Source organism: Paralichthys olivaceus, chromosome 2, assembly GCF_024713975.1.
Source record: "Paralichthys olivaceus isolate ysfri-2021 chromosome 2, ASM2471397v2, whole genome shotgun sequence".
Classification (NCBI taxonomy): domain Eukaryota; kingdom Metazoa; phylum Chordata; class Actinopteri; order Pleuronectiformes; family Paralichthyidae; genus Paralichthys; species Paralichthys olivaceus.
The window spans coordinates 23,852,581-23,877,284 of NC_091094.1; the positions used below are offsets into that span (position 1 = coordinate 23,852,581).

Here is a 24,704-nt window from a genome sequence, read left to right on the forward strand (position 1 = left end):
GGGGGAGAATAATGATTGAGTTCCACAGAGAGCTTGATCATTACGTTCAGTTAAAGCAGCCACTCGCCACCCGGCACCCGGTGCAGCAAATGGAGATGTAATTTGGTGTGACAGGAGGATAACATTTGGCTGGGGTCCATTATTATTATTTTTTTAAATCACATTTGCGCGTATGACAGCGAGCTGCCCCGAAAGATGTGTCTGTCAGAGTCATACACGCTCTCTGCTGTCTGACAGGTCGCTGTTTTCACTCATTAGACCGGCCCTTGAATCCAAACACTCAGATGAATGAAGCAGCGCTCCCCAGTGTGTCGTCTCAAATAAAGTTGACAAAGCGGAGCCTGAAGGAGCAGAGAATGGCAACATGCTACATAGGGTTTGTTCCTGGGCACCACATGCCACTCACAGAGCAAGCGATACAGCAACATCATCATTTTCTACATGAATCTATCAACAAAACAGTATTTTTTAATAAAGTATAAGAACTGGAGTGACCGATGATAACCTTTTTATTATTTATTCACCCATCAATTACTTTTTAAATAAGGAAGTTGTGAAAAACGCCAGTCCAAGTCCAAAACCATGTGTTGAGGTTGATATTTTTGTTTGACCATCTGATATATTTAAATTTTTTTGCTGCCAAATAATCCATAAATAGTTTCAGCACTAATCAGGTTTGTAGTCTGAGGTCTTGTTTTAAAGAAACTAGAAAAAAAATCAATGAATGACAAAAACTTGTCCTGGACTCTCATGTGAAAACTTCATACATGTTAATGGTGCATCCCTAACACGCCTGCTCTATTTTCTTTGGAGGAGAAAAAAAAAAAAGAAGCTAAACAGGCAGAGGAGCGTTAAACATAAACTTTGGTGGAAAACCAAACAGGGGTTAAAGATCGAAAAGCACAGAGTCAGCATTCAGCTGACAATGAGGAGGTGGGCAGTGATCGGTGCACACACTAGCAGACGCATTGAGAGAGCTGTCACCTCTTCATCACCCCCTCCTTTAAGCCACAGCGCACCACCTCTCACTGACCCCTGCGGCCAGAGTTCACGCTGCTCAGCTGCAGGAGCTCCACGCGAAGCAACTTTATTTTATGCTTCTCCCAATCAGCCAGTGAACGCCCCCCCCCCCCCCCCCCCCCCCTTCTGCTCAGTGAGTAGAGCAAACTCACAGCAAGTTAACAAGTCGGAAAACACCATAAACTACAACAACATACTAAGCGAGAGATAGAGAAGCACAGCAAAACAACTAAAAGTGAGTTAGTGAGTAAAAAAAACTGCTGCATGAGGCTTGGTTACTGTACCTGGCAGACTTCATAGAGTAGTTTGTACTGCTCCTGAGGCTTCTGCAGGGTACAGAGGCTGCATCCCATGGTGGAGGAGATCACACCATCCAGGCTCCCCCTGCAGCCAGTCCAGGCAGGAGAAGAGAGAGAGAGAGGGAGCAAGATATTTTTCTTCTTCCTCTCCTCTCTGAAATGCCTCCCTCTGTCAGCTCCGTGTCTTTTCTTCCACTGCCACACAGCGACTTTGGCTGACAGGACTGACTTCCCCCCAGCTTGTGGCTCTATCTCTGCGCTCAGCCTCCTCTCTCTCTCTCTCTCACACACAGACACGCTGCCCCCCCCCCCCCCCACCCCTCCTTACCCCTCCTCACCTCGCACACACCCTCCCTCTTGGTCATTCTGCTGAGCTCACAGAGGCTGGTGCTGGGGCTCAGCTACGTAAACCCCCTCATGTTTATTAAGCATCCTCTGGTTGATCATTTGTGGAGGTGGGTGCTGACTTCATGCAAAATAAAGTCCTGTTAATTAATAGGCATCATTAGATCTATAGAATCAAGTGATGGAGAGGCTTCCCACTTCATGACGGCATGTTTCTCTCGCGGGGCTCCGGATGCTTGTTTGTTAACAGCTCCACGCTTTTTGAAATCCAGCTGCATATGCACCAGTACTACATGCAGGCATTTATCCGTGACAGTGGATTAAGGCGCTAACTCATCGTGACTTACACGTCCAAATATGTACAATGACTCTGTTGGAGCATGTCCTTTCTGTGCCCCAGTTAAATTCAGCACTTTGTGACCTCTGGTAAACTAATCCAGCAGAAAGAGACGCCGAGTATCCTTTCCTCGTGTATCTCTCTCCCCACACGCACAGGCAGCACAAACAAATAAGGCAGATAAATATTTATGCTGTCCCTCCCCGAGTGCAGCCGAACAAACTTTACCCAGCACGTTGACAACCCAGCACGGTTCTCTCGATCCTTCATGGAGTCTGCAGTTCTGTGTGCAGACAAAGGATAAGTCTCAATAGTGTTTGTTCCGGTGCCACACAGCCAACTGGAGAGCTGGTTACAATCCGAGGGGTTGCAGAGGTCAGAGATAGAAAGGTTTCCAGATGTAGACAATATGATGAAGTGTCACAGCAGCCCGAGTTCATGAATTCACCATATGATGCTTCCATTCCTGATTTAGTAGATGTGAATAACAAAGGATTGCTTCAACATAACAAAATACCTGGATAGATTTCATGGCAGCGGGGGGGGGGGGGGAGAGATCCTGCGGTAGAACCCTGACTGCTGGCGATAGTGGTATTTCCTCCTGCCAGATGTGTCCACTGATCCCTATCTATCAGCACCTCCACACCTTCAGACCTTCCCCACATTATTAGCCAGGCTCAAAGGTTTCCAGTCAAATAAATGTCAGGTTAGGTTTATGTAAATATTTTCAAATGCCACAGAAAACAAAATATGACGTCTAAGCAAAGGTCAAATATTAGAAAAACCAAATAAGTCAACTCAATTTTACCATATTTCGTAAAGGATACACTGTCAGAGTATCTTCCCACTAATTTCACAGATATCTGTTTGTCTGTATGAAGTAGACATATTCTGTGAAACTCTTATCTTATTGGCTTCACACAATATGTTCAATATTAAAATTTGAATAAACAGCACCTTGCGGCCAGTGGAGGCGGGGCATCACTGAGTCTGCGTACCGAACTAAACATGTCTTCTTCCGCGTCCTCAGATGAACTACAGCGGCAGTCTTCAACTAGCTTTTATTTTGAAAAGTTGTGAAAACTGGTCTGAAGATTGTGCTGATTGTTTAACAGAGCACTGAAAAAGATGACATGGAATGTATAGAAAAACAGCACTTAATGAAATCATTCAGACTTATACGGGATAAGTCACAGGCAAGGAATGAAAAGGATGATTCTGAAGTAGCTCCAGAGCATCAACACAGGCCAAGAGAACGGAACATTAAAAACAGCCAGGGCAACAGTTTTGTTAAATGCACTGCCACAGGCATATTGGCTAAAAATGCTGCTTCAGACAAAGTTTGTTAGAATGTCATCAGAATCTACCATTGCTAATCCCTAATTTTTATTTCACATACATACACACGGGATAGGAATTTAGCTAATGAGATTTCACTCTCCCTTTTAATCGCTTAATCAATGCCTGTCTTCTGTCCAAGTGCAATGAATCAAGTGTTAATGTCTGTCTGCAAATAAATTCTCATCCCTTTTCCCACAACCTGCAGAATCCTACAGGACGATCTAAAAAAAAAAGAATTATTAAATTAAGATCCTTATGGCAGAAGAAGTGAGGTTGACAAAAAGTAGCCTCGGGGCAAAGCTGCAAAGGTATCTGTGCGAACGCCACAATCATTCATAATCACTGCAGGCTTTTCTTGTCTGGGTTTTTAGGCTTAGACTTTCATCCACTGTAGCGTGGAAACTAATTCTACGCTCACATTAGTCGAACTGTTGTGCCTGGGGCAGTGATCAGTGGAGAGTTTTAGCCGGCGCTCTTGCCCGGCTAATCTTTCTTTCACACTGAGATTATCCCATTCACTAAGTCAAAACGGAGACAGCCCTCAGATATGAACAGCTGCACTAAAGGTTATGGCGGCTGTGGCAGAAAAAAAGAACACGTGTTGTGTTAATGAATAATCGGCAGCAGCAGAACATGGAGCGCAAAAGTCAAACTGGAGGAGCTGCAAACTGTCCGTCATTGTGTTCGATGATTTAATTTTGCCGCTGCTGATTAAATTTCTTGCTCTCGCTCGTGACAAGGCCTTTCTCCTCTGTCCCATGTGGTGTGGTTTGATCTCTGGGTTCAGCAGAGACACACACACACACACACTTCAGCTTTAGTTCATTACTGGTCCACACAGAGGTTCCAATCTCAGCGGGAGCAAGACCAAACAATAATAATGTCATGTGGTTTGTGATAATAAACATCAGCATTTGTTGTTTTTAATCTTCTTTTAATAGAGACTACAGAGCTAGAGGTTAAAACATTCACTCCCAATTACCAATGTGGTGCTCGGGTCCTGTGCATTTGATCCATGCTTGGTTGGATCATTCATATTCATAGCGACTGCCTGGTGTTGTGTCTGTGTCCCACTGGGGCCAGTTTAAGAGTCATGGCTTTAACTAGAGTCACAGCGGGATCAGGTGGCCATCGCCATGGCGTACATTATTTCTGTGTGGTTTATAACTCCCCAACACATCGTCTTCTCTGCCTCTGAGCTCATCGTGCTTAGAGGCATAGCTTCAAGAACAGACAAAGCTTATAGAGTTGGGCTGGGCTGCGAGGTATAACTGATGTCTTTTATTCTTGGTTAACTCATTAATCTTCTGACATCAAAATAGACTGTAAAATCAAAGAAGAGAATACTCAAAATGTTGTTGTAACTGGTTAACATATGTTTTTAAAGTAAAATGTTAATTGTTATTTTCCTTTCTTTTTCTATTTGAATTTCTCTAAACCTAAACTTGTTAAGTCCATCCATCCTTTTATCTATACCACTTTGGGGCTGCAGGCGGGGTACACCCTGGACAGGTCACCAGCATACCACAGGGCCAACATGAAGAGACAAACAACCATTCACACTCACACTTACACCTATGGTCAATTTAAAGTCTCCAATTAACCAAACTCCAATCGGCATGTCTTTGGACTGTGGGAGACACAAACACAGAGCCAACTAGCAAACTCCACACAAAAAGACCCCAATTTAAATAAGGACATCTTTGCTGTGAGGCGACAGTTACCACCACACCACCAACATATTACTTACAATAATATTTTTGACTTCTGCATAAATCAATTTGTTGCATTGACGCTCGTATGAAAATATGGCCATCACATTTTCATGGATTATCATTCAACTCCCAGTGAGATAGTGAATCAGTGTATTTCTCAAAATGTCAAACTACATCTTTTAAATGACTTTTTATCTTTTTAAACGACGAAGAGTTACAGTATGTGATCAAGGACTAAGTGCATAGATGTGACCCCCACTGTGCTCAGTTCACATGATGGCATCGCTCCAGACCCACTGGAATGAACACAACCTGACCTCCACACTTCAGCCTGCCATGTGGTAAAATGCTAAGCTATTTATCTCTACATCGTGGGAAGCCAGATCTGGGCGATCGGAGCAGGGAGAGGATTTAAGAGAGGAGGTCTTAACAGGGTGTGGAGACCAAGTCTGCAGAAGGTGACGACGTGGCAACATGTGAAGAAACAGGACACTGATGGCTGAGTGATAACACAGGGAAAAGGCATGGTGTCCGGGTCCGGTCACACGACTCTAATGCAGCGTCCAGACAGCAGGATGAGGGAAAAACAGGGGGAGGAAGGGTGGAAGATGTGGAGCGATAGAGGGACGGGGGGAGAACTAAATTGGCTACATATTGTTAATCCATGAGAGGAATGTCATGGTGTGGCATGTCTGTTGTTTGGAGTGTAATTGGTTTGTGCAGCAGCAGGGGGGATGAACATCACCTCACATCATGTTACATTAAGTATAAAAAAACACTGTCCTCTAGTGTTCAGAAGTTTGAATAGGCCCCCGAAATGACGAAAATAGGCTAGTAGCAGTTCAATATTGCGATAAATACATATTTCCTGTCTTCTTCAGCTAACCTCCTGGTCACAACCACATTGACACCAATTAATCTGAGGGCAGCTGACGGCTTAGCTGCGGCTTTATCTGATTGGCTAAATGGTGTGAATGCATGACCTGTGCATCGAGGGCTCCATATAATAAGTGATATGTTTGTTTAGGTTCTACTAGTAAAGGTTAAACAGTGCTACTGGTGTAGTTTTCAACGAGAGTAAAATATTCACATCTCACTGGCTTCCACTGGCTCCTCCCTGCTGTCCACTGTGTGTGTGTGTGTGTGCGTTTGCACGTGCATGTAAGAGAGGCTGCAGGGAAACATGGGGTCAATGACATTCAGCATATTTCTTTTTCCAGTTCATTTGGCCCAAGTGTTCAACAGAATGATTTGTTTGTAATTCATCGTGTTTCAGGCAGTTTTTGCATGTGTTTATTGCACATGTTTTTATCCTGGTGACGATTAATCATTCAGCTGAATCCACTGATTAACATAAACAGGAGGATGCTTGGGATTTCTGTTTATTCTGTTTATAATATGGCTGGATCAACATGCTACTTAAATAGTTGGATAAACAAAGGAGACCAATTTCTTTTCGGGCAGCAGTAACAGACTGAGTTGATGGTTTTCTCTTATAAGACCTCATTTGTACCTAAACAAAGAAGTGAGCTTAGAGTCATAGGATTGACACATACTGTATATGAAGATGGATAAGGAACCTCCAGTTCCTTGAAGTTAAAATATCCTGAATACGATGTTTCAAACCATTAATATAGCACCAAATAACTAATTTTAAAGAAACTAAGTGGAAGAATACACTTGAACAAACATCAGTGTGATAAGAACTACATTCAAATGACAGAAACCATCTTTGAGAAAAAGGGTTTTATTATTTTTATTATTAGTACTTTGACTTTGGTAGTTTGGGGCCATCCACTAACATGGAGGAGATGGGATTTATGACCTAAGCAACCAGAAGCAGATTTGGCTTCACTTTTCGGTGCCTGATAAGCAAAAACCAAATTTTAAAGCAATTCAAATGTTAAAGGTGCCCTGTATAGTAAACTGAGTGTGCCCTTCAGGTGTTGTCCACCAAATGTGTTAAATGCTTTTTCTCCATCATAAAATGTTTTCTACTTATTTTCAGAATATTTTTAAAACTAAATTGAAGTCTTTTCTCTCAGAGTCTTTGTTGGCACATTGTAGCATATGTTACCACCGCCTGTCAATCAGTGATGTAATGTGAAACGCAATTTTAAAGACATCAACCACTAGAAGTTAAAGTCATGAAAGAAGCATTCTTGCAGTAATCCATCATGCCTGCCATCATTAGTAAGAAGTAGTTCTGCTCTACTCATGTGAATGTGAAGAGCAAACCCCCATCGTGCAAACACTGGGTGTCTGCATGTTTAAGTGAACATGTTCCACCCATGTGCAGTTGGAGTGCTTGTAGCAGGCTGGGCTGATGCCACCGACAAAGTTTCCGGTATATTAACTGTCTGCAAACCTTCATTCAAGAGCATTTTTGTAAATATTGAGTATGGCTAAATGTCCATGACTATGTTACAGATAAAAACTTATTTTTATCTCTACACACGCTTTGGGATTTCACACACTGTTAAAAACACACCACCTTGATTGTTAGTGAACAGCTCACGAGCGAAGAGGAGCGACACGAGGGAGCGAGTGCTAACACGAGGGATGTTAAAAAGTAGATGTTGAAAGAAAGACAGGCGAGACAGGAAAACACCCAGGACCCACAGAGGACGGAACAGGACAGAAACAGAGACTAAATGTGTGGAGGAGTTTAATGAGTCTCCGGTTCCTCTCAAGTGTACCGCTGGGACCCGAGGATCAGTGTGTACGTGGATGTGTGTGTGTGTGTGTGTGTGTGTGTGTCTGTATCCACCTCTGTAACACTGGGCTGTGCATAATTTATCAGACAGCTGTCAGCTTTGTACTCCTATTTACTGTGTGAGCCAGATCCTGAGCCAACAGAGACTCCAGCCAGCAGGAATGACAGCCACCAAAACAGTTTAATTGGAGACTCAAGCCACTAATAATGCCATTACTCTAACTTCAGTTTAATTACTTAAGGATGAGGCAATGTTTAACAAGACTGATATGCTAAGATGCTGTAATACTGCCAGTGTGAAACTGGATGTTTTGGGACATCATTTATCTTCTTTTGTTAACAGGAGATGCAAATAGCCTTTTTCCTCCAAGCTCCCTGAGGTTGTTTGCGATTATCAACCTCCTGGTGGTTAAGTGCACATAATACCTGCTTTGGGCTGTATGAAACTACCTTCATTTTTTTGGGAGTTTGGTAAAAGAAATGCTTTAGGCATCGTGTTGAAGTCACTGAAGTATATCATGACACCAAAAAACAAACAAACAAAAAGATCAGTTTTAAAGAAAGAAATTGTCAAGTTCTCATAGACCACAACAAACATAACTCACAAAAGAGAACAGACGGCAGCTTTATGGCTTTGTCAATGAGCCAGTATTGGTGCCAAGTGGATACAGGCAGGATGGATTAAGTATAAATGACATAGACTTGGTGAAGACAGACTAGCTCTTTCAATCATTTGCTTGGCTCTGTCCCTGGCTGACTGCCCTGAAACCTACCTCCACCTATGAGACATCTGTATTTCGCTCCATAATAGGCTCATAGAATTACCACCCAACCTTTGCAATAAAAACGTCTTCAGCACTGTGTGATCATGAGGTATAATAAAATACTATTTACAGCTAATTATCTAAATGCCACGACATTCCTGCTGAAGGTAACTCATGGCGCTTGTCAACACAGTTATTAGGTGGGATATTAAAAAGGAGTCCATATTTCATCCCCTCTCCTGGACCTGGGAGCAGGGCTCAATGATGTGACTGAACTCCGTGGCTCTGCGCAGGGCTCTGCCAATTCTGGAGTCCACACAGAGTTCCTGTCACCAGCTTATTCCCCATGCCTTCATCACTTCTGGCTGCTGTAGCATGTTGGCAGCCACAGACACCAACGAAAGCCTCCAGCCACACTGGGCAAGGAAGACCATGTACACACACTGCAGAGCCAGGGGCTTACAAACTGAAATGGCTCTGGACCGAAACTGTCAGACACAATCAGATAACTTGGACAAAGGGTGTTAGCAAGCATGGAGTTGACAGCCATTCATTTTCAGATCATTTACAGTATTAGGAGTATATTTGGCAGTTTGGAATTGAACCCATGACACCTTACAGCTGTGATTCAGAAGGCAGATCAGGTCATTCTTTAACTACATGGTTGGTGTTTCAATTCTGTCCACATGTTAAAGTGTCCTTGAGCAAGACACTGAACTCCAGTTGCTCCCCAGGGACAGTCCTGTACCTTGCACTGTAGCTTGTAGCCACTGATGTGTGAGAATGGGTGAATTAGAGGAAGCTTTTAGATAAATGCTTCATAAATTCAATAAGTTTACTTTGTTAAAAATTGACCAAGGGGATTACGCAAAGTATTCTGGTTTGGCATCTGTCTGGAGGAGATTGGAGGCTCAGAGCTGGTGTTACACATTGAGGAATGTCCAATATAGAGATTAGCCACTGATGCAACACACTTGATGCCAGGTGCCTTCACACAATGTGGAACGTAGTTATCCATCATTTTAGACCAATACGATACAACCTGAGCAGAGTAAACGGGCAGGCCAATCACACAAGAACTTTGGTCACCAACCTTGCAACAGCTCATGGCATGGATGACACATGATGAGGAGATTAGTCTGACAAATCAGCATATGTGTCTCTCTTCAAAAGCAACATCATCATTTTGCAAACAAAAAGTGACAGAAGAACTGTTAAAATATATGGAGATAGAGGAGCTAGATAGATGTTTTTACAGGCTTTCTTTTTTTACCTCCACATACTTCGCCGATCACTGTTGAGTTGCTGTTCATGTTGGACTGTCAATTTTCAGAGGGCTACAAAAATTGTTGGACACAGACCCCTGAATTGTAACAATTTTCTTTTCCAACGCAACATTTAAGAAGTTGCAAGAACTTGGTATCAGGTTCTTCTCTGGATTTCAGTTGTACTTTAAGAACCAGGACACTTGCTGCAATATCCTCTGGAACTGTACACATTTAGGTCTTACAGCTGAGTTCACTCTCAATGACACCTTCTCATATGCTTATGGCAACTTTTCTCCATCAATCACAAATGATAGCACAGCTTGCACACACAGTAGGAACCTGAAACGTATTATGACCACCTGCAGGGCTGAGATTTAAAGGTTCTTCATAGGGCTAGGGAAATGACTGTAAATAGAACTAATAGCGGACCCCTTGACAATGTCTCCATGCACAGTACATTAGGTTTAGTTCCTGTGGTGGGAAAGCGGCAACACGTCAACTTGTTTGAGTGAAAGGTTCCTAAGAGTGACTTATAGCCAAAGGTCCATGTTCAGGCTTCAATCTCATTACATTACAGTGCTCTTCCAAATGAAAACCTTTGAGGTCATTGGGAGGTAAGTGACTGACATGTTGGTTGGCATCACTCAAATGTCTCAACACCCAGATAGATGACTGTGTTTAACTGCCCAGAGGCAGCTGTGACTCAATCCTACCTTTAGCACTCGACAGGATTTTTGATGAAATTGCTGGCGATGCTAACTGGATGTCTCGATCAGTCAGTAAATCTCTCTACCAGGTGACCTCCTGCCCATCAGCCAGGGTAAGGCAGTGACATCAGGGCAGTGGACGCCGATTCACTGCCTCCCTGTTGTTTTTTTTGCTGAGCCAGTGAACAATTTGAAAGCGACGTGCCCACTCCTCTTCACATGTGTCAGGCTCTAGCGGCTGCCAGATGACACATATTCTAAACGTCACTTACCACTTCATAGATGACAGTTACCACTTCATATGTAGCTGAATAAAACTCTGGCAGTGTGATTCCTCGGGAAAGGAAACACACTGACTGTAATCCAAATATTAAAAGTCTGCAATATTAATGTAATATAATCGAAGGTGTCGTTGTCTGGATAAACACTGTCTCTTAACCATTCTAGGACATTTAAGAGGTGTGAAATGGAAAGGTAGTATGCTGAGTGTCATTATTAACCAAGAAATCCCAGTGGATACCTGAGACAATCTGGTTTGATGATGAAGGCTGACCTTTTGAATTAAAACAAAATTGAAGATTCATCGTCTCTGCCACTTTGAAACGTGTCTTTAAGCAACAAATTAAGCACTGATACGGTGAATTGAGTTCATCTGTCCTTACTTTTTTATCATTTATTTCCTCTGTATAGCCACAGGGTTGGACAATAAAGCTTGTTCTAACCAATCTCAGTATTAAAGTTTTGAGATTGAAGTGTAATGTTGATTCGTGCTGTTAAACTCAAATGATGTATTCAGGGGACATTATTCTGTTTGTGAGATTTGTGTAGCGGAGCTTCAAAGGTTACATGTTCTATGCCCGGAGCTTTATTTTGGGTTACTGAAAATTGTAATCAGTGAAAACATATACCTGATTGTGGCTGACCTGCTGTTATTGTTCACTTGATTTTGAAATAATGGAAAATTGAGGTCCTACTCAAGCCGGAACAGCAACACTGAAAGTCTGCAAAAATGTTCGTACATGAGCTGCCACCGATTTGCTGATGTCATCAATTTAAAACCTGTACACATGAATTCACAACTGCACAGAATGAAAATAGAAGTTTGTAATGTGAACTTGTCAAATGTTTCACTTTTTTACTTGCAAACTGTATATCCATCTCACACAAGAGCCTAACACAACTGACGTTTTTATGATTAACATGCACATGTTTTAAATTATTTACATGCCGGTCACACTTGATCCCTTTTCTTTGCTCAAGAGAGAGGTCACGGTGTTGTTTAAACACCCTTAACACATATATACAACACATTTTGTTGATAGCCTCCATGTTTTTTCCCTATACTGACTTCAGAATGTTCATATGCTTTGAAGTCAAAAATCTAGCAGCCACTCGACAACTCAGTAATGTAAACTACCAAGGAGCATGAGAATGCACATTTAGCCGGCAACAGAAATCAGAGACTCGCACATATACTAAATAATAAGTAAGTAATTAATGTCATAATGAAAATTCAATAAATTCACCAAAAACAAACACGAAGAAGTAGGTGGTAGTCAGTCGTGCAGGGATTGGCTGATTAAGATCCTAATTGGTCTTCAGCCCTGGAGACAGAAACCACGACAACAGCAGAGTGAACCAGGCCGAAGGGCCGTCACGCAGACACAGAAGCACTTTGTTTTCAAGAGTTTTAATGATTTACATCACTCATTATTCAAACATTCATGGGTCGTGTATAATGAATTTGATTTGGCCAGCAAACTCTAAGGCTTCCCCTGACACATCTGCTCTCGACAATACAAACCAGGTTTGCCCAAAGCTAATTTAATTATCAACTGCCAGGAAATCCATGTGTGTACAATGTTTCTTCAATACTGATCCAATGATGACTCAAAACAGAGAGGCTTTTAACGAAGCAACTCTAATACCATTAGCCTGAGAGGAAATTAATTGGTGACATGTTTCAATAAATGTACTGCAGTGGTTGTGCAAAGTGGTGCAAATAGAATTATGTAGGGTGCCAATGTGTTATTACACAAGTGTCCTTTCACTTTACAAAGCACGCAAAAAGTTATGAATAAAATGGAAATGTGAATAGCAACTGCAAAAAGATGTTCATGCTATAATTTCCAAATTTTTCCAAATAAATAAGGCCATTAGAGCTTTTACCAAACAACTCGGTGAATTATAATGGAGCCTGTTTTTAGCCTGCACGTCTTTTCAAATGAAAGACATTACATGCCACAATTATAGACACAGACGGCTGCCAAGACAATTGGATAATGCTGATGTCAATATGAGCCACGGGTTGAAAACATTTCATGTCTGATTCAGTCAGTGCGGGGCTCAGTGTATTGCACATCAAAGTGGGAATTGGAAAATGGCCCCAAAGTGCAGGTTTCTGCTTTGATGCTCTGAGCATCATTAACCCAACTATAATTTCTCTGGCACTATTTCCACCAACACATCTTCAGAAGGAGAGTGTTTGATTGAAAATAACAAGAACTGTAAAATTCAGCTGTCTGCCGCCTCCAAACGCACACACACACACAGACACACACTTCTCTCGCCTAACACCCCACTCCATTTAAATGGAGGAGAAAAATGCGAGTGTGCTTTTAAGGAACCCAAGCTTGTAATTTCCATCTAGTTCCAACTTCATTTGCCGTGAAGTAACCTGCAAATGCAGCATTTACAGAGCACAGTGCTGTAGTGATGCTGAGAGGACCCTATGCATTAAGAGAGGGGGCTGAGAGGGAACCATCATCTCTTTCAAAAAAAGCCAGGGGAGAGAGGACCAAAAGAGCAGAGGGCAAACAGTGATGCTGCATGGAGGGAGCAGGGAGTGAGTGTGGATATACAGAGAGAAGGAGGGAGAGAAGGGAGAGATGGAGATATGGCTGTGGTTTAATGAGGAGACGGTGATTTTAGGAGCGAGCGGCGGGGAGGGGTGGTGGTTTGATCTTTGACCTATCAGATCCTTCGGTGTGGGTGACAGGACTGAGTTGAGACAGAGGATTGAGTTAATCAAGGGCAGTAATGAGAACAGAGCGCAGATTCATGAGCCCCCCCCCCCTTGAAAGCAACAATTATGCACCATACACCCCCTCAACCCCCTCATATGTGTGTGCCTGATCATACACATCATCTTTGCCTGTGGTGGTTTCCTTCACTATGACAGAAGGGGGCCACAGCAGACAGATATAGATGTTTGGAGCAGTGCCCCAGGATCACCCCACCCCCTCGGTAATGGAATACCTAGCCTTTGTCCCACTTTACAAGGACGTGTGTCTATTAGCTGGTCCAGACAACACTTCACTCAGTATTCACTGAGTTGACAGGGCTGAGTTATCGAGAAGTGGACATGTGTGATACAGAACATCAGCTGCTCGCCTGACATGTGTTCTGTCCCGCTCTTGATATGGGATGAGTTGCTGCTATTTTTACTTATTTATAAAGTTGGATATTTAATATTTTACAGTAAGTTGGACAAAACTAACAATTTGAAAACATCAACTTGGAATTTCTGTAATTTCATTTATACTTTCTCTGAGGTGGGTAGACTAATGGTAAAATGCACTTTGCTGTCATTATAAAATGGTCAAATAAAAAAGAAATACTGAAAATTAGCATTTACTATTATTATATTTGATATAATATCATTATTTCCAATTATATATGAATATAACACAAGTTTGGTGACTATCTTTGCCAAAGATGTGCGATAAGCTACGAGGACAAGAATGAATGTTACCCAATCCAATGTTGGAAAATCCTGTAAACACTGTTGTGGCACTTTGTTGGAAACTGGAACACTATCTTTGTTTTGATTTAGTGAGGATTAGGGATTTCAAGTTGGGACATAATATAAAATAATAATCTCAGTCATTACAGCAGCGAGCAGAGGTATAACAGGCCTTCTGTATCCCAGCAGACACCCTGACAAGGCCAAGAGTGAAGAGGCACCTTAAAAGGCTACGCTCTGTCTGCAGCAGACTGGTGGAACATGACTTCATTTTAAAGTCAGCAAAATCCCTTCAATCGCTTCAAAGTCCTGGCTCAGCTTTTAACACCTACAAAGGGAACATTGAAGTCCTCATAATGAGGATGCCACATGCCGATATCATCTTTCACAGGCTCCATCTGACCGGTGCCCCTTTTGGAGGAAGTCATGTTCACCGGTGCACATCCCTGCTTTTTTTTTTTTTTTTATATCACGTGTTTTCAATTACTCAATTCAGGAGTGCACAGAACCAAGTTGTTCCGTAATTCAATAAAGGGCACAAAGAGTCAGGCTGAGCGGGTGGGAGAACCCGGCATTGTCCTGGGACAGCTGAGTGACAGGGGTGAGTTAAGGGCCTCCGAGCACACAGTGGTTACTTTGTACCTGTCAGTCAAACTGTGACACAGACAGCCTGCCGGGGGACAGGGGGGACAACTCAAGAGAGGAGCGAGGTGAGAGGTCCTTGACCGAGGGCAGTCCCCCGCAGGCAGGTGATTCCCACCCTCCGCCTTAAAAACATCAGTTAACAAAGAGAGACACAGAACAGCTGGCTGCTGCAGCAGAGCAGACGTGTGTAGAGACAGACATGGACCGCAGGTCTTAGAGGCTGTACTTGGAAGTCCTGGTGCTTTTAATTGTCATAATATTGATTGCTGTGACCCAATTCAGGGACTGCATCCTGCTGAGGACTCTGCCTACTCATTCTATGATGGCCACATCTTTAAAGCCCATGTCTTCGTAGACCAAGTAGTCTACAAAGGCTGAACTGAAATGTTCTGGTCCACGGAGGATTTCCTATTTGTGTCACCAGTTTTGCCACTGGTGTGTAATGTATGTTAAGATGGCCTGAGTAGGATCCACCCGTTCATTCCTTCATTGCACTGGAATGGAAGAAAGGACCTACTTGCAGCACTGTGACACAGTCGGCCCCCACATGCAGCCTCCGAAGAGGGCGGCCCATGACACAGCTTATGCATAAGGTCATATTTTAGTTTAGCATGTTAGCATGCTAAGGATAGTTAATTAGCACTAAATACAAGTAAGTACAGGTGAGACTGAACCTCATTAGATTAGCAGTTGTTTGATCTTGAACAAAGACACTGGAGGTAAAAGTTGAATAATAATAGGATTCATACACTGACTAATAAGAATAGAGAAACATGCCTGTACTGTATATTACATTTTAACAACGCCTACAATTTTCTGTGTTGGCTGTTTCCAAATCAGATAAATATTTTGGTGGTAGTTAGGTAGTATGTGTTCTTCCAATTTTGCAGAAGACCTTTTTATTTTAATAATTAAAAAATTGCACAAACCCAGGTCGATAGACATTGCTTTTCATGGCCTGCACAGAGTCCCTGCACCTTTATAAATAAACCTGGAAACTGGCTCAGCGATACTAACCGAGAAGATAAATAACCTGAAAATATGTCCCACAATTTTGTGGATTACTTTCACGCAAGACTGGAGGCTGCTGTAGCGGAAGAGAAAACCAACTATATATCAATGTCCCTGCTTTTGAAAAGAGATACTCATCAATCAATAAGTGTACACACTTCTGGTCATATAGTTTATATTTAAGTAGTAATAACAGCAGTACAGGTTTGATTACTCAGATAAACAACTCTTAGATAAAGATAGTTTGTTTCTATTTAACTCTGTTATTCAGTAATGTGCTTCTAAACCATCTCTATTTGCAGTTTCTAAATACATCACAGTCAGAAGAGTCTGAGCTTTTCTTTCAACTCAGGTTCACACTCTTAGCTCTTTCAGCTCCATCTATCTCTGTCAAAGCTTCTCACAACAAACTACTCTTTCCTCAGTCCGCCACTTCCTTATCTTGCGCTCTCAGCTCACACACCATCATTCAAACTGCTTCCGAGCCAGTGGACGTCCATCGGCCGAGAAAAAACAAGAGATCGATATTTTTGCAGCTGAGTGGTGGAGCTGAGTATTGGTAGGTATTACCCAGTCACAGCTGGTTGTGCCGGCAGCTGGAGTGAACGGCATCAGAGAGCAGCTCTAACAGACTGAGACCGCTGGATAACACTAACAAACCTGAGGCTCAACACTGAATACACAAGTGAAATGTAAAGTAGAAAAGTGAGTAAACACTGACTGAAGGCTGCACCAGCAGCATAAAGATGATCATACAGAACATTTGGTCTTCGATCTGATTGTGGCTCATATTTATATGCGACCTGAGGTAAACCACATCTTCTGTGTTTACCTTTGAATATTTGAATTGAACTATGATTAAACACCTTCAAATCTGAGACGTAGGTTTTGTTTGAGACATGAAATGTTTGCCTTTCACACAAAGAACGTAGCGATAGATTGTTTTGCAGGGTATACAACAGAGGTACAGCGCTGTTTATTCATTAAAGAACAACTGGGGATAAGTGTGGGTGTACAATGACAGCTGATGAAACATATCCCAGCATAAGAACAAAGCATCAATAAACACAAACAAACAAAGTATGTATATATAGTATATAGTATATACAAAGAATCCCTCCTGGACCTGCTTGACACACCAAAGGCTAGTTGAGCTGTACATAATAATCAAGGATTTTCCAACATGTACAAAGATGTATCTAAAAAGGCTCCTATGCTCGAGTTGCAGGACATGATATCCATCAATCATGTTTTGTTAACTTATCACCAAAAGCTTTAAAATCTTGTTGTCTTCTATTTGTATGTCTCCTCTTATTCATCCTATTTGTATTCTTTTTGTTTTTCAGTTTTGCTTCCGTTGTGTATTATCAACATTCCCTTTTGCTTTTCCTGCTGTATTCGCACATGGGTTCACACTGATATCATATTTTCAAGACACGAGGGGACTGGCAGGACAAAACTCAAGAAAATGTCCAGAGGAACTGACTTGGATATTTGCATTCTCTCACATAGCCCCTATGGAAAAATGTCTGGATTAAATAAAAAAAAAAAACAGAACCAATGGGTGTTAAATGTATCTGTATTTATGGTTTAATAAATATGCCTTTATTCAGCATCTTTTCATGACAACACAGCTTCAAAGTTTCTGAGTTTCTAATCGTATGCAGAATCCTGACTAAGTGGATCAAGTATCAGCCATGGTGTAACTGGTGCACAATAAATACAGCTTATTTTGTTTTTCTGCTCCCAATCATGGGGGGGGGGCGTTGTGCCACAGTCCCTGGCCTTATGTGATCTCACATTAAAACGATTTCAATGAGCTGCATGCAGTGCAGTGATGCAGATGGTAAATGTGAGAAAACATGATCACTATATCTGGTAGATACTCAGTATTGACAAATACCCTGAGATGGGAAAAATGGGTTGATGTTTCCAAAATTATATTCTTGTAAGAGACCAATCCTCGAACACAGCTTTTGACTTTGACTTTTGACGAGCAAGAACAAAAAGCCCAAATCAACCCGAGCAAGCTAGAAAACAAGGAGAAGGTGTGTGTGTGTGTGTGTGTGTGTGTGTGTGTGTGTGTGTGTGTGTTTGGTGTGACCGTGTGTGCATGGGATGAAGAGACGGGCAGGCAGCATCTGGGAGAACAGCAACAATGACGCTAATGCACACGCTGGGCAGGACCCCAGTCACCAAGGAAACTAAATCTGTGTCTGACCATTACCATGGCAACCTGCATCCCAAAACTGTTGAGGGCTCTCTTTAAGGGGCGATGTCCCACAGTTAGAAGATTTCTCTCTTTAGGTTATCTGTCCCCCTCAGTCACCATCGGAATCTTACAAAATTAAAAAGAGCTTTGGAGAGTTTCCATTGAAATGCTCCATAACTGAACATTGTGCCATTGTGCAGTTGACCTCTGAGGTCAACCGGGAAATAATCTGAGATAATCTTTTACAATTAGCAAGGAAAGAATTTGCATGCTGAAATATCAGCCAATGTGCCAAGAAATCAAATTATGTTTTTCATGTTTTCCATTAAATTGATGCTCATTGGCCAGTCAGTAAAAACCAGCCTGCATCAACGGGCTCCCGTGCTCCAGTGGCTGTACAACCAGCTCAGCTACACACACAGTCATGTCACGCAACCCGAGCTGGGCCGAGAACGTGATTTACTCCATCCGACCGGCTGTAATGCTGCTCTTGATGTGTAATGAGTACGAGGGTTCAGGTGAACTGGAGCTTTTGTTCTCTCTCGGTGCGCTCACTTTAGTAATGAGATTAGTGGTTCAAATGGGAGTTGGGGAGGCAGAAGGATGGCAGAGCTGCAGATATATGGAGCGTGTGTGTGTGTGTGTGTGTGTGTGTGTGTGTGTTTGTCGTGGGGATGGGGTTTACATGCATGTCTGCATTGACTGGCCTGAAGGGCTGATCCACAAGCAACAAGGGCAGAGATTAACTCCCGATTACATCACAAATCTGCCCCAAGCTTCTGTCCTCTACCAATACATATTGTACAACACTGAGTTCGCACACACACTTTCTGGTATGCACACTCATCCATATTCCACCACTCAATGGGAGACGACAACAACATATAGCTTGCCCATGTAAAACACACATAATGAGGGAACCCCTCACAGAGAGACGTCAGGCGACAGCCTTCTTGCAGTTCAGACTAAACAACCCTCAGAAAGCTGCGACACTTCAAATATAATATTTAAGAGGTTTGAGATCAGGTACAATCCAACACATAGGGCCTTAATTCTAAAGATATGCGTAGGTTTCTATACGGTCAGTGCTCTGTGAACCTGACTAAAAATGAATTTGTTGTTAGGAGATATTTCCCGGTTCTCTGTTGGACGGTTCTGCAACTCTGCTATTTTTTGGTATGTGAGCATAATTTGCTTTAAATTGACTTACATCTTATACAATTGAGGGTTCTAATGGAAGAGTTGTGTCAAACAGGTATAAACTACACTGCTTTTTACTCATTCGCCACCTCCCATCCTCCCATCCCAGACACCAATTTCCCATCTCAGAATATTTGTAAGCTTTAGCAGGATCAGCACACATTCTCTCGACAAGTTTGTTCTATAGATCTCAAATTTAGCGTGAGAAGTGGCATACACATTTTTCAGACCCCATTTGAGTGAACACAACAGGTACCTGGTTTACTTTTAAAATCTTTTATGATCCTCTAATAGGTGAAGATGTGTTGAGTGTATTGATCTGTGATGAAGATGGAATATTGCACTGAGATATGAGGATTTTGAGCAAAACAAAATTTAAACAGTCTATGTTTTAATAACATATTTTTTATTGAGTGGAATATGCACAGTATGAGGGATCTAACTGGTCATTTGTTGTCAGATTTGGAGAGCGTCTCCTTTGTGTCTCTTTGACAAACAAGGAAAACGTCTTTTGCCCTCACATGCTTCCAACAGAGCTCAGGGGATTGTCCTGTATTTGCTCCACAGTGAGATGCATATTCATCGATCTCATTACAGCCAGACAGTCCTGCAGTCGAGAACATTTCTGAGACATCCACGTTTTTCTCTTTCTCAAACATCACACAAAGCAGTGAGGATTGTTTTGCTGTGGGGAAGTGGGATGAAATGAGGACAAGACAAGGAGGCTACTGATTTAAGAGAGCTCCTGAGTGAGCTACTGAAGAGTCATATCGCCACCTACTGGCAGTAGTGAGAAAGGTATGGGGGGTGAACACCTTGCTGAGTAGTCCTCAAAATGCTCAAAGCTTTGTGTGTTTTTGCTTTCATGTTCGACATGTACTGGATTTCACGTACTGTATGTCCAGTGAGTAGACAGACGAGAGGTGAGGGAGTAAGCTGTTTCCACAAATTCTGCCACAAGAAGACGTAATCTCAGAGAGCTGTCCTGTGTGTGTGTGGGGGTGGTGGTCGTGGCGGTGGGGGTGGTGTTTACCTGCTAGATTCTACAGCAGCACATCAATCTCAATGTGGGCCTCGCACCGCCCGCCCTCACTGCTTTTGGCATTTCATCACTCCTCCCTCCCTCATGTCCTTCCATCAAGTACCTCTCCAACAAGTTTGTGTGTGTGTGTTTGTATGTGTGTGTGTGTGTGTGTGTGTGTGTGTGTGTTTGGATGTTTCAAGAGCCCAGCTGGTTATGTCGGCAGTGGGAGGAGAGGGAAGAGGAAAACGAAGGGAAAGGAGTGTGGGGGAGCCAGGACCGTGGCTCCAGTCTAGCATGACTCAGTCTCAGTGCATTCATGCCTCTGGGGGGAAAACATGCAAAACATGGAGCAAAACACACAGTTCTCCCCCCCGCCTGTAATCAGAGCGTTCAGATGCTCACTTTCCCCCTTTAACAAGCATTCTCCACGTCTCTTAGCCCAGCTGCTCAGAGCGGTAATAACAGCAATGACAGGAGGGTGGCTGGAAAAGCATTAGAGCTGGGTCTGTCAGGGAGAGCTGGGAACAAAGACCTGTACCCCGGCTGCTTCCCTGCTCCAGAGGCTCCGCTGTGCTGCGACTGAAAAAATGTGACGCCCAGGAGAGGGAGAGAGAAAGAGAGAGCACAAACTGGACAACATGAGAGGGGCTGAAGCGTTTACAGCCCTGAGGGGGTGAGAGGGGTGGGGGGTTTGAAGAATGGCCCACCTGTTCAAACAGCCACAGCTATCCGGAGGAAATGAAAACTTCCATCTTAGCAGAGCTGCGCAGATCCCCTGCACATCAAATCCCCCTACACTTCCACACTGGCTCGCTCCCTATCACTGTGTTTCCACAGCTGGCTCCAGGAGCGTCTCTCTCTCTCCCCTGCCTCTATCTGCACATCTAGACCCGGCGCAGGACCAAATAAAAATCCCTCAACTCATTCAAGTGGAAAATTAAAGTCTTAAAACGTCAGTGTTTCCTGCAGTATGTCACATATACGTCTATAAAACTTAAGGTATGCAGGCCAACTTGAAAGTGGGTCAGCTCGCTGCCCCGACGCAGCTGTAATTATTCACCGGCTCGCTCGCTCAAAAAGACGGCACAAGAACTGTCTGCAGCTCGGCGGTGCAGCAGGGGTCGAAGTCCTGCACTGTGTTACTGTTGGTGAGTGGCAGAGAGGAGGGACGGGGGACAAACGTGGACTGTGACTGACCTTGGATGGTCACTGCTCAGGTCACTGCTCACACCGAGGCGTGGGATGACTCTCAGGGTCATGCTGGGTATGACCCCTCTGACCTTAAAGTGCTGTTTTTAGACAGTTAAGAATGGCTGCTTTATGCAGCGCCGACAGGAAAAAGAAAAACTTCTGACACTTTTATTCTCGAATAAAAACAACAAGAATATATGGTCATTTAAGAGAGAAGAACAAAGGTTTTCTTTAATATTTCAAAAATAATTTATTACTTTTATGATTTACTCATTGCTGCAGTCTCGACCATTTACTAGTTCACAAGGCTGAAGGGATATACAGTAATTTACTTTTCTGTTGCACTGGACGAATGAGAGCAGAGTTTCTGTTGCACAACTTTACCCTAAAGCAAAAGCAAACGTCTCGCAGACTGTAGGTATTAACCTTGAGTTTCCAGCCAGTCTCTGCCTTATCAGCAGATGCAGACTCCTGGCGTCAGACGGGGCAGACTGCCGTACCTGGAAATAAACATCACCTTAACTACACCCATCGCCAAGCAGATACCCTCAGGGGGAGGCCAATGAAATATCTGACAATGGGGGAACAGCACGCTAGCAAGTGCCATCAGCTCCTTTTACGAGCAACTAATGTACTCTCATGCCTGTCAGGGCTGTCCGTTATTACCATCGTTCACTTGGTCCGCTCAACACAGGCTCATCTGATGAGTCATGCTACGGAACAGAGGGAGGGGGATAAAGAAGAGGTGTTGTTAATGTATTTTGTCATCTCTTCGCTTCCCTGTAGGCACAAAGGCCAGCACCAATGGGTGAGACGGAGGGAAAGCAGGGACAAATGATTGAAGCACTGGCTCGTCATGGTTTGACAGCAAAGCTTTTGTGAGCTTCCACCAGAAACCTTAAATTACACCTTTCAGACAAGTCGTAAATCAGGCGCTTGTTGGTTAAATGCTTTTGTGTCAGACATAAAACATAAGCATGACAGGTGGGGAGAGGTGAGGCAGCTACTAAGAGTGTAAGAGTAGAGTGTAACTGCGGTGGAGAGCCTTCAAAATGGAAATTCACAACAACTGAAAGTGACATGCTCCTTTCACTAGGACTTATCTTTCCCGACAAGCTGCTTGCAAGAGTGAAATGGCTTTGAAATTGTAAGTAAGGACTGTGGCCACCAGGGGTCACTCCCTCCCTCCAGTGTTGGGTGTTTGCAGACTAGGGCAAGGCCAACTGGACAGCAGTCAAAGAGTGATCTTCACAGGACTGAGCCTCGATCCAGAGACACAAACCCCAGCCTGTAGCTCAAGCAGATCGCCCTGCATGTCAGACAACAGCTCCAGTTACATATCAAATACATATTTTAGGGAGCATATAAATACTTTATGGAACTGCCACAGCTGGCACTGAAACTCATAAATCCCTTTAAAAAAATATCTGCCAGGAATATTCCTTTGTCTTGGAATTATAACTATAGTACAACTCCAGGGATCTTTTGCAGAACAATGAAAAAAATACAGCTAACACAGCACAACACACTGTCAGACTAAATCATAACTCAAGTATAAAACCTACTTGTTATGCCAGAGTTACAGGCCACACCTGAGGAGGGGGAGAAACAAACACTAAGCGGAGGAAAAGCTCCCAGATTAACCTGTACCTGTCTCTGCAGATGTTGGGGACAATTTTAGCTCTTTTATTAAAAACGACCAAGAGAACAGCAGAGAGTGCGGGAGGTGGAAAAGTAAGTTCCTGGATTTCTAAAGTCTTTTGCTCGTCTCACCGGGCAGCACAAGGCTTACAGTTGACCAGGCCCATCATGGGCACATTTGTACTTTTCCAGCAGGCAGACAGGAAGCACCTGGGTCCGAGGCCGGTAAATGGCATGGGGGAGGGCTCCCCAGCTCCTTGACCCCACCCTACGCAACACATCATCAGCTTGAGTAGAAGGGTACCCTCTAAACAGCACTCCCTAGCTGCCTGTGTGTAAACAATCATACCTCGGCTGTACGAGGCGGTGGCACGGGGAGGGAGCTCTTTCATTCTGCTTCCACCCTCAGGCACAGAAGAGGCAGAGGAGAACAGCGTGTGGGAGAAGTGTCGGCGATGAGACCCACCTATTTTACACTACAACAAATGAGATGGATTTCCCTCAGCTGGGCTGGGAATCCAAGCTACCGCGAGCTGCCACTATAAAGAGGAAGGAAAAAGAGGGGTTGTGTGTAGAACATGACAGATGAAGGTCTGTGGGGGTTTCGGGCGGAGCAGAAGTGACGGTGGAGGTCAGTTGGGGGTTGAGCTGGGCCCGGTCGGCACTGAGGCATGCTGGGGGCAAGTTTCGGTGACTTTGTGGCTTGCTCCGGCTAGGCTTGCTGGGGTACCAGAAGCTGGCCACAGGAGCCAGAGGCAAGTTGCCCAATGTAAACAGCTTATTCTGGTGGTGAGGCCGAGGAGCTGCTGTAACACTGGCCGGTCATGAGAAAGGGAGGAGAAGAAGTGTATGAGGTGGAGGGGAAGGAGGGAAAGAGGGGGCATTGGGGCTGGAGCAGGGGGCCATGGTTCCAACCCTCACATCAATCTTTATCTATCACAGATTCCCAGGGAGAGAATTACACAGAGAATCGGCCCAGGTCAGGCGGTGCAGTTCACACCAGCACTGCTCACTAAAGCCAAACACTTCTTACATACTCCGTTCCAGAGGCCCTGAGCAAATCAGCTCTCATGCTTCTGAGAGCCAGAGTGTTGAAAATGAAGTCAGTGAAAATTAATTTTCCTGTTACAATGGACTTGCAGTAAGAAAAAAAAAAAGCATCACATCCAAGATTTTCCTCTTGCTCTTATACCCATGACCTAGCGTGAGAGAAAGAAATGATTCCTTGAAGGAAACCAAACTTTTCACTTTTGGCGGCTAGTGCTATAAAAGTACGCAGACTTTTGCACTTGTGTCGTTGTGGTTATTTCTGTTTGTCCTTCATATAATAAGGGTCCTGAACAAACCCCACAGTGCTGGGCAATTAACACCTGACTTTTTTTTTTTCATCTTCACGGCTCGCAAACCACTCAGAGGGCTATAATCTTTGAAGACTCTTCAACAGCTGTCGATTAGTGGTTACTCTTTAACTTTGACTAACAAGTTACAACTTCTGTGTGAATCGTACAAGAGTCCTTTTATGT

The 24,704-nt window shown here is 43.5% G+C and overlaps 1 protein-coding gene across 3 annotated transcripts in view; it reads right to left on the bottom strand.

Annotated features, from left to right (window-relative positions):
• The window catches only part of pdzrn3b (PDZ domain containing RING finger 3b), a 96,215-nt gene that overhangs the window by 18,309 nt on the left and 53,202 nt on the right, over positions 1–24,704 (bottom strand). Inside the window, exon 1 of one of the 3 annotated variants that reach the window (XM_069512795.1) lies at positions 1,305–1,515. The exons of the other annotated variants lie outside the window; for them this stretch is intronic. Within the exon in view, the coding sequence (XP_069368896.1) occupies positions 1,305–1,373 (69 nt within the window). The 5' untranslated portion in view covers positions 1,374–1,515. Of the gene's footprint in view, positions 1–1,304; positions 1,516–24,704 lie in introns of those variants that run through there. 3 annotated transcript variants of the gene reach the window in all.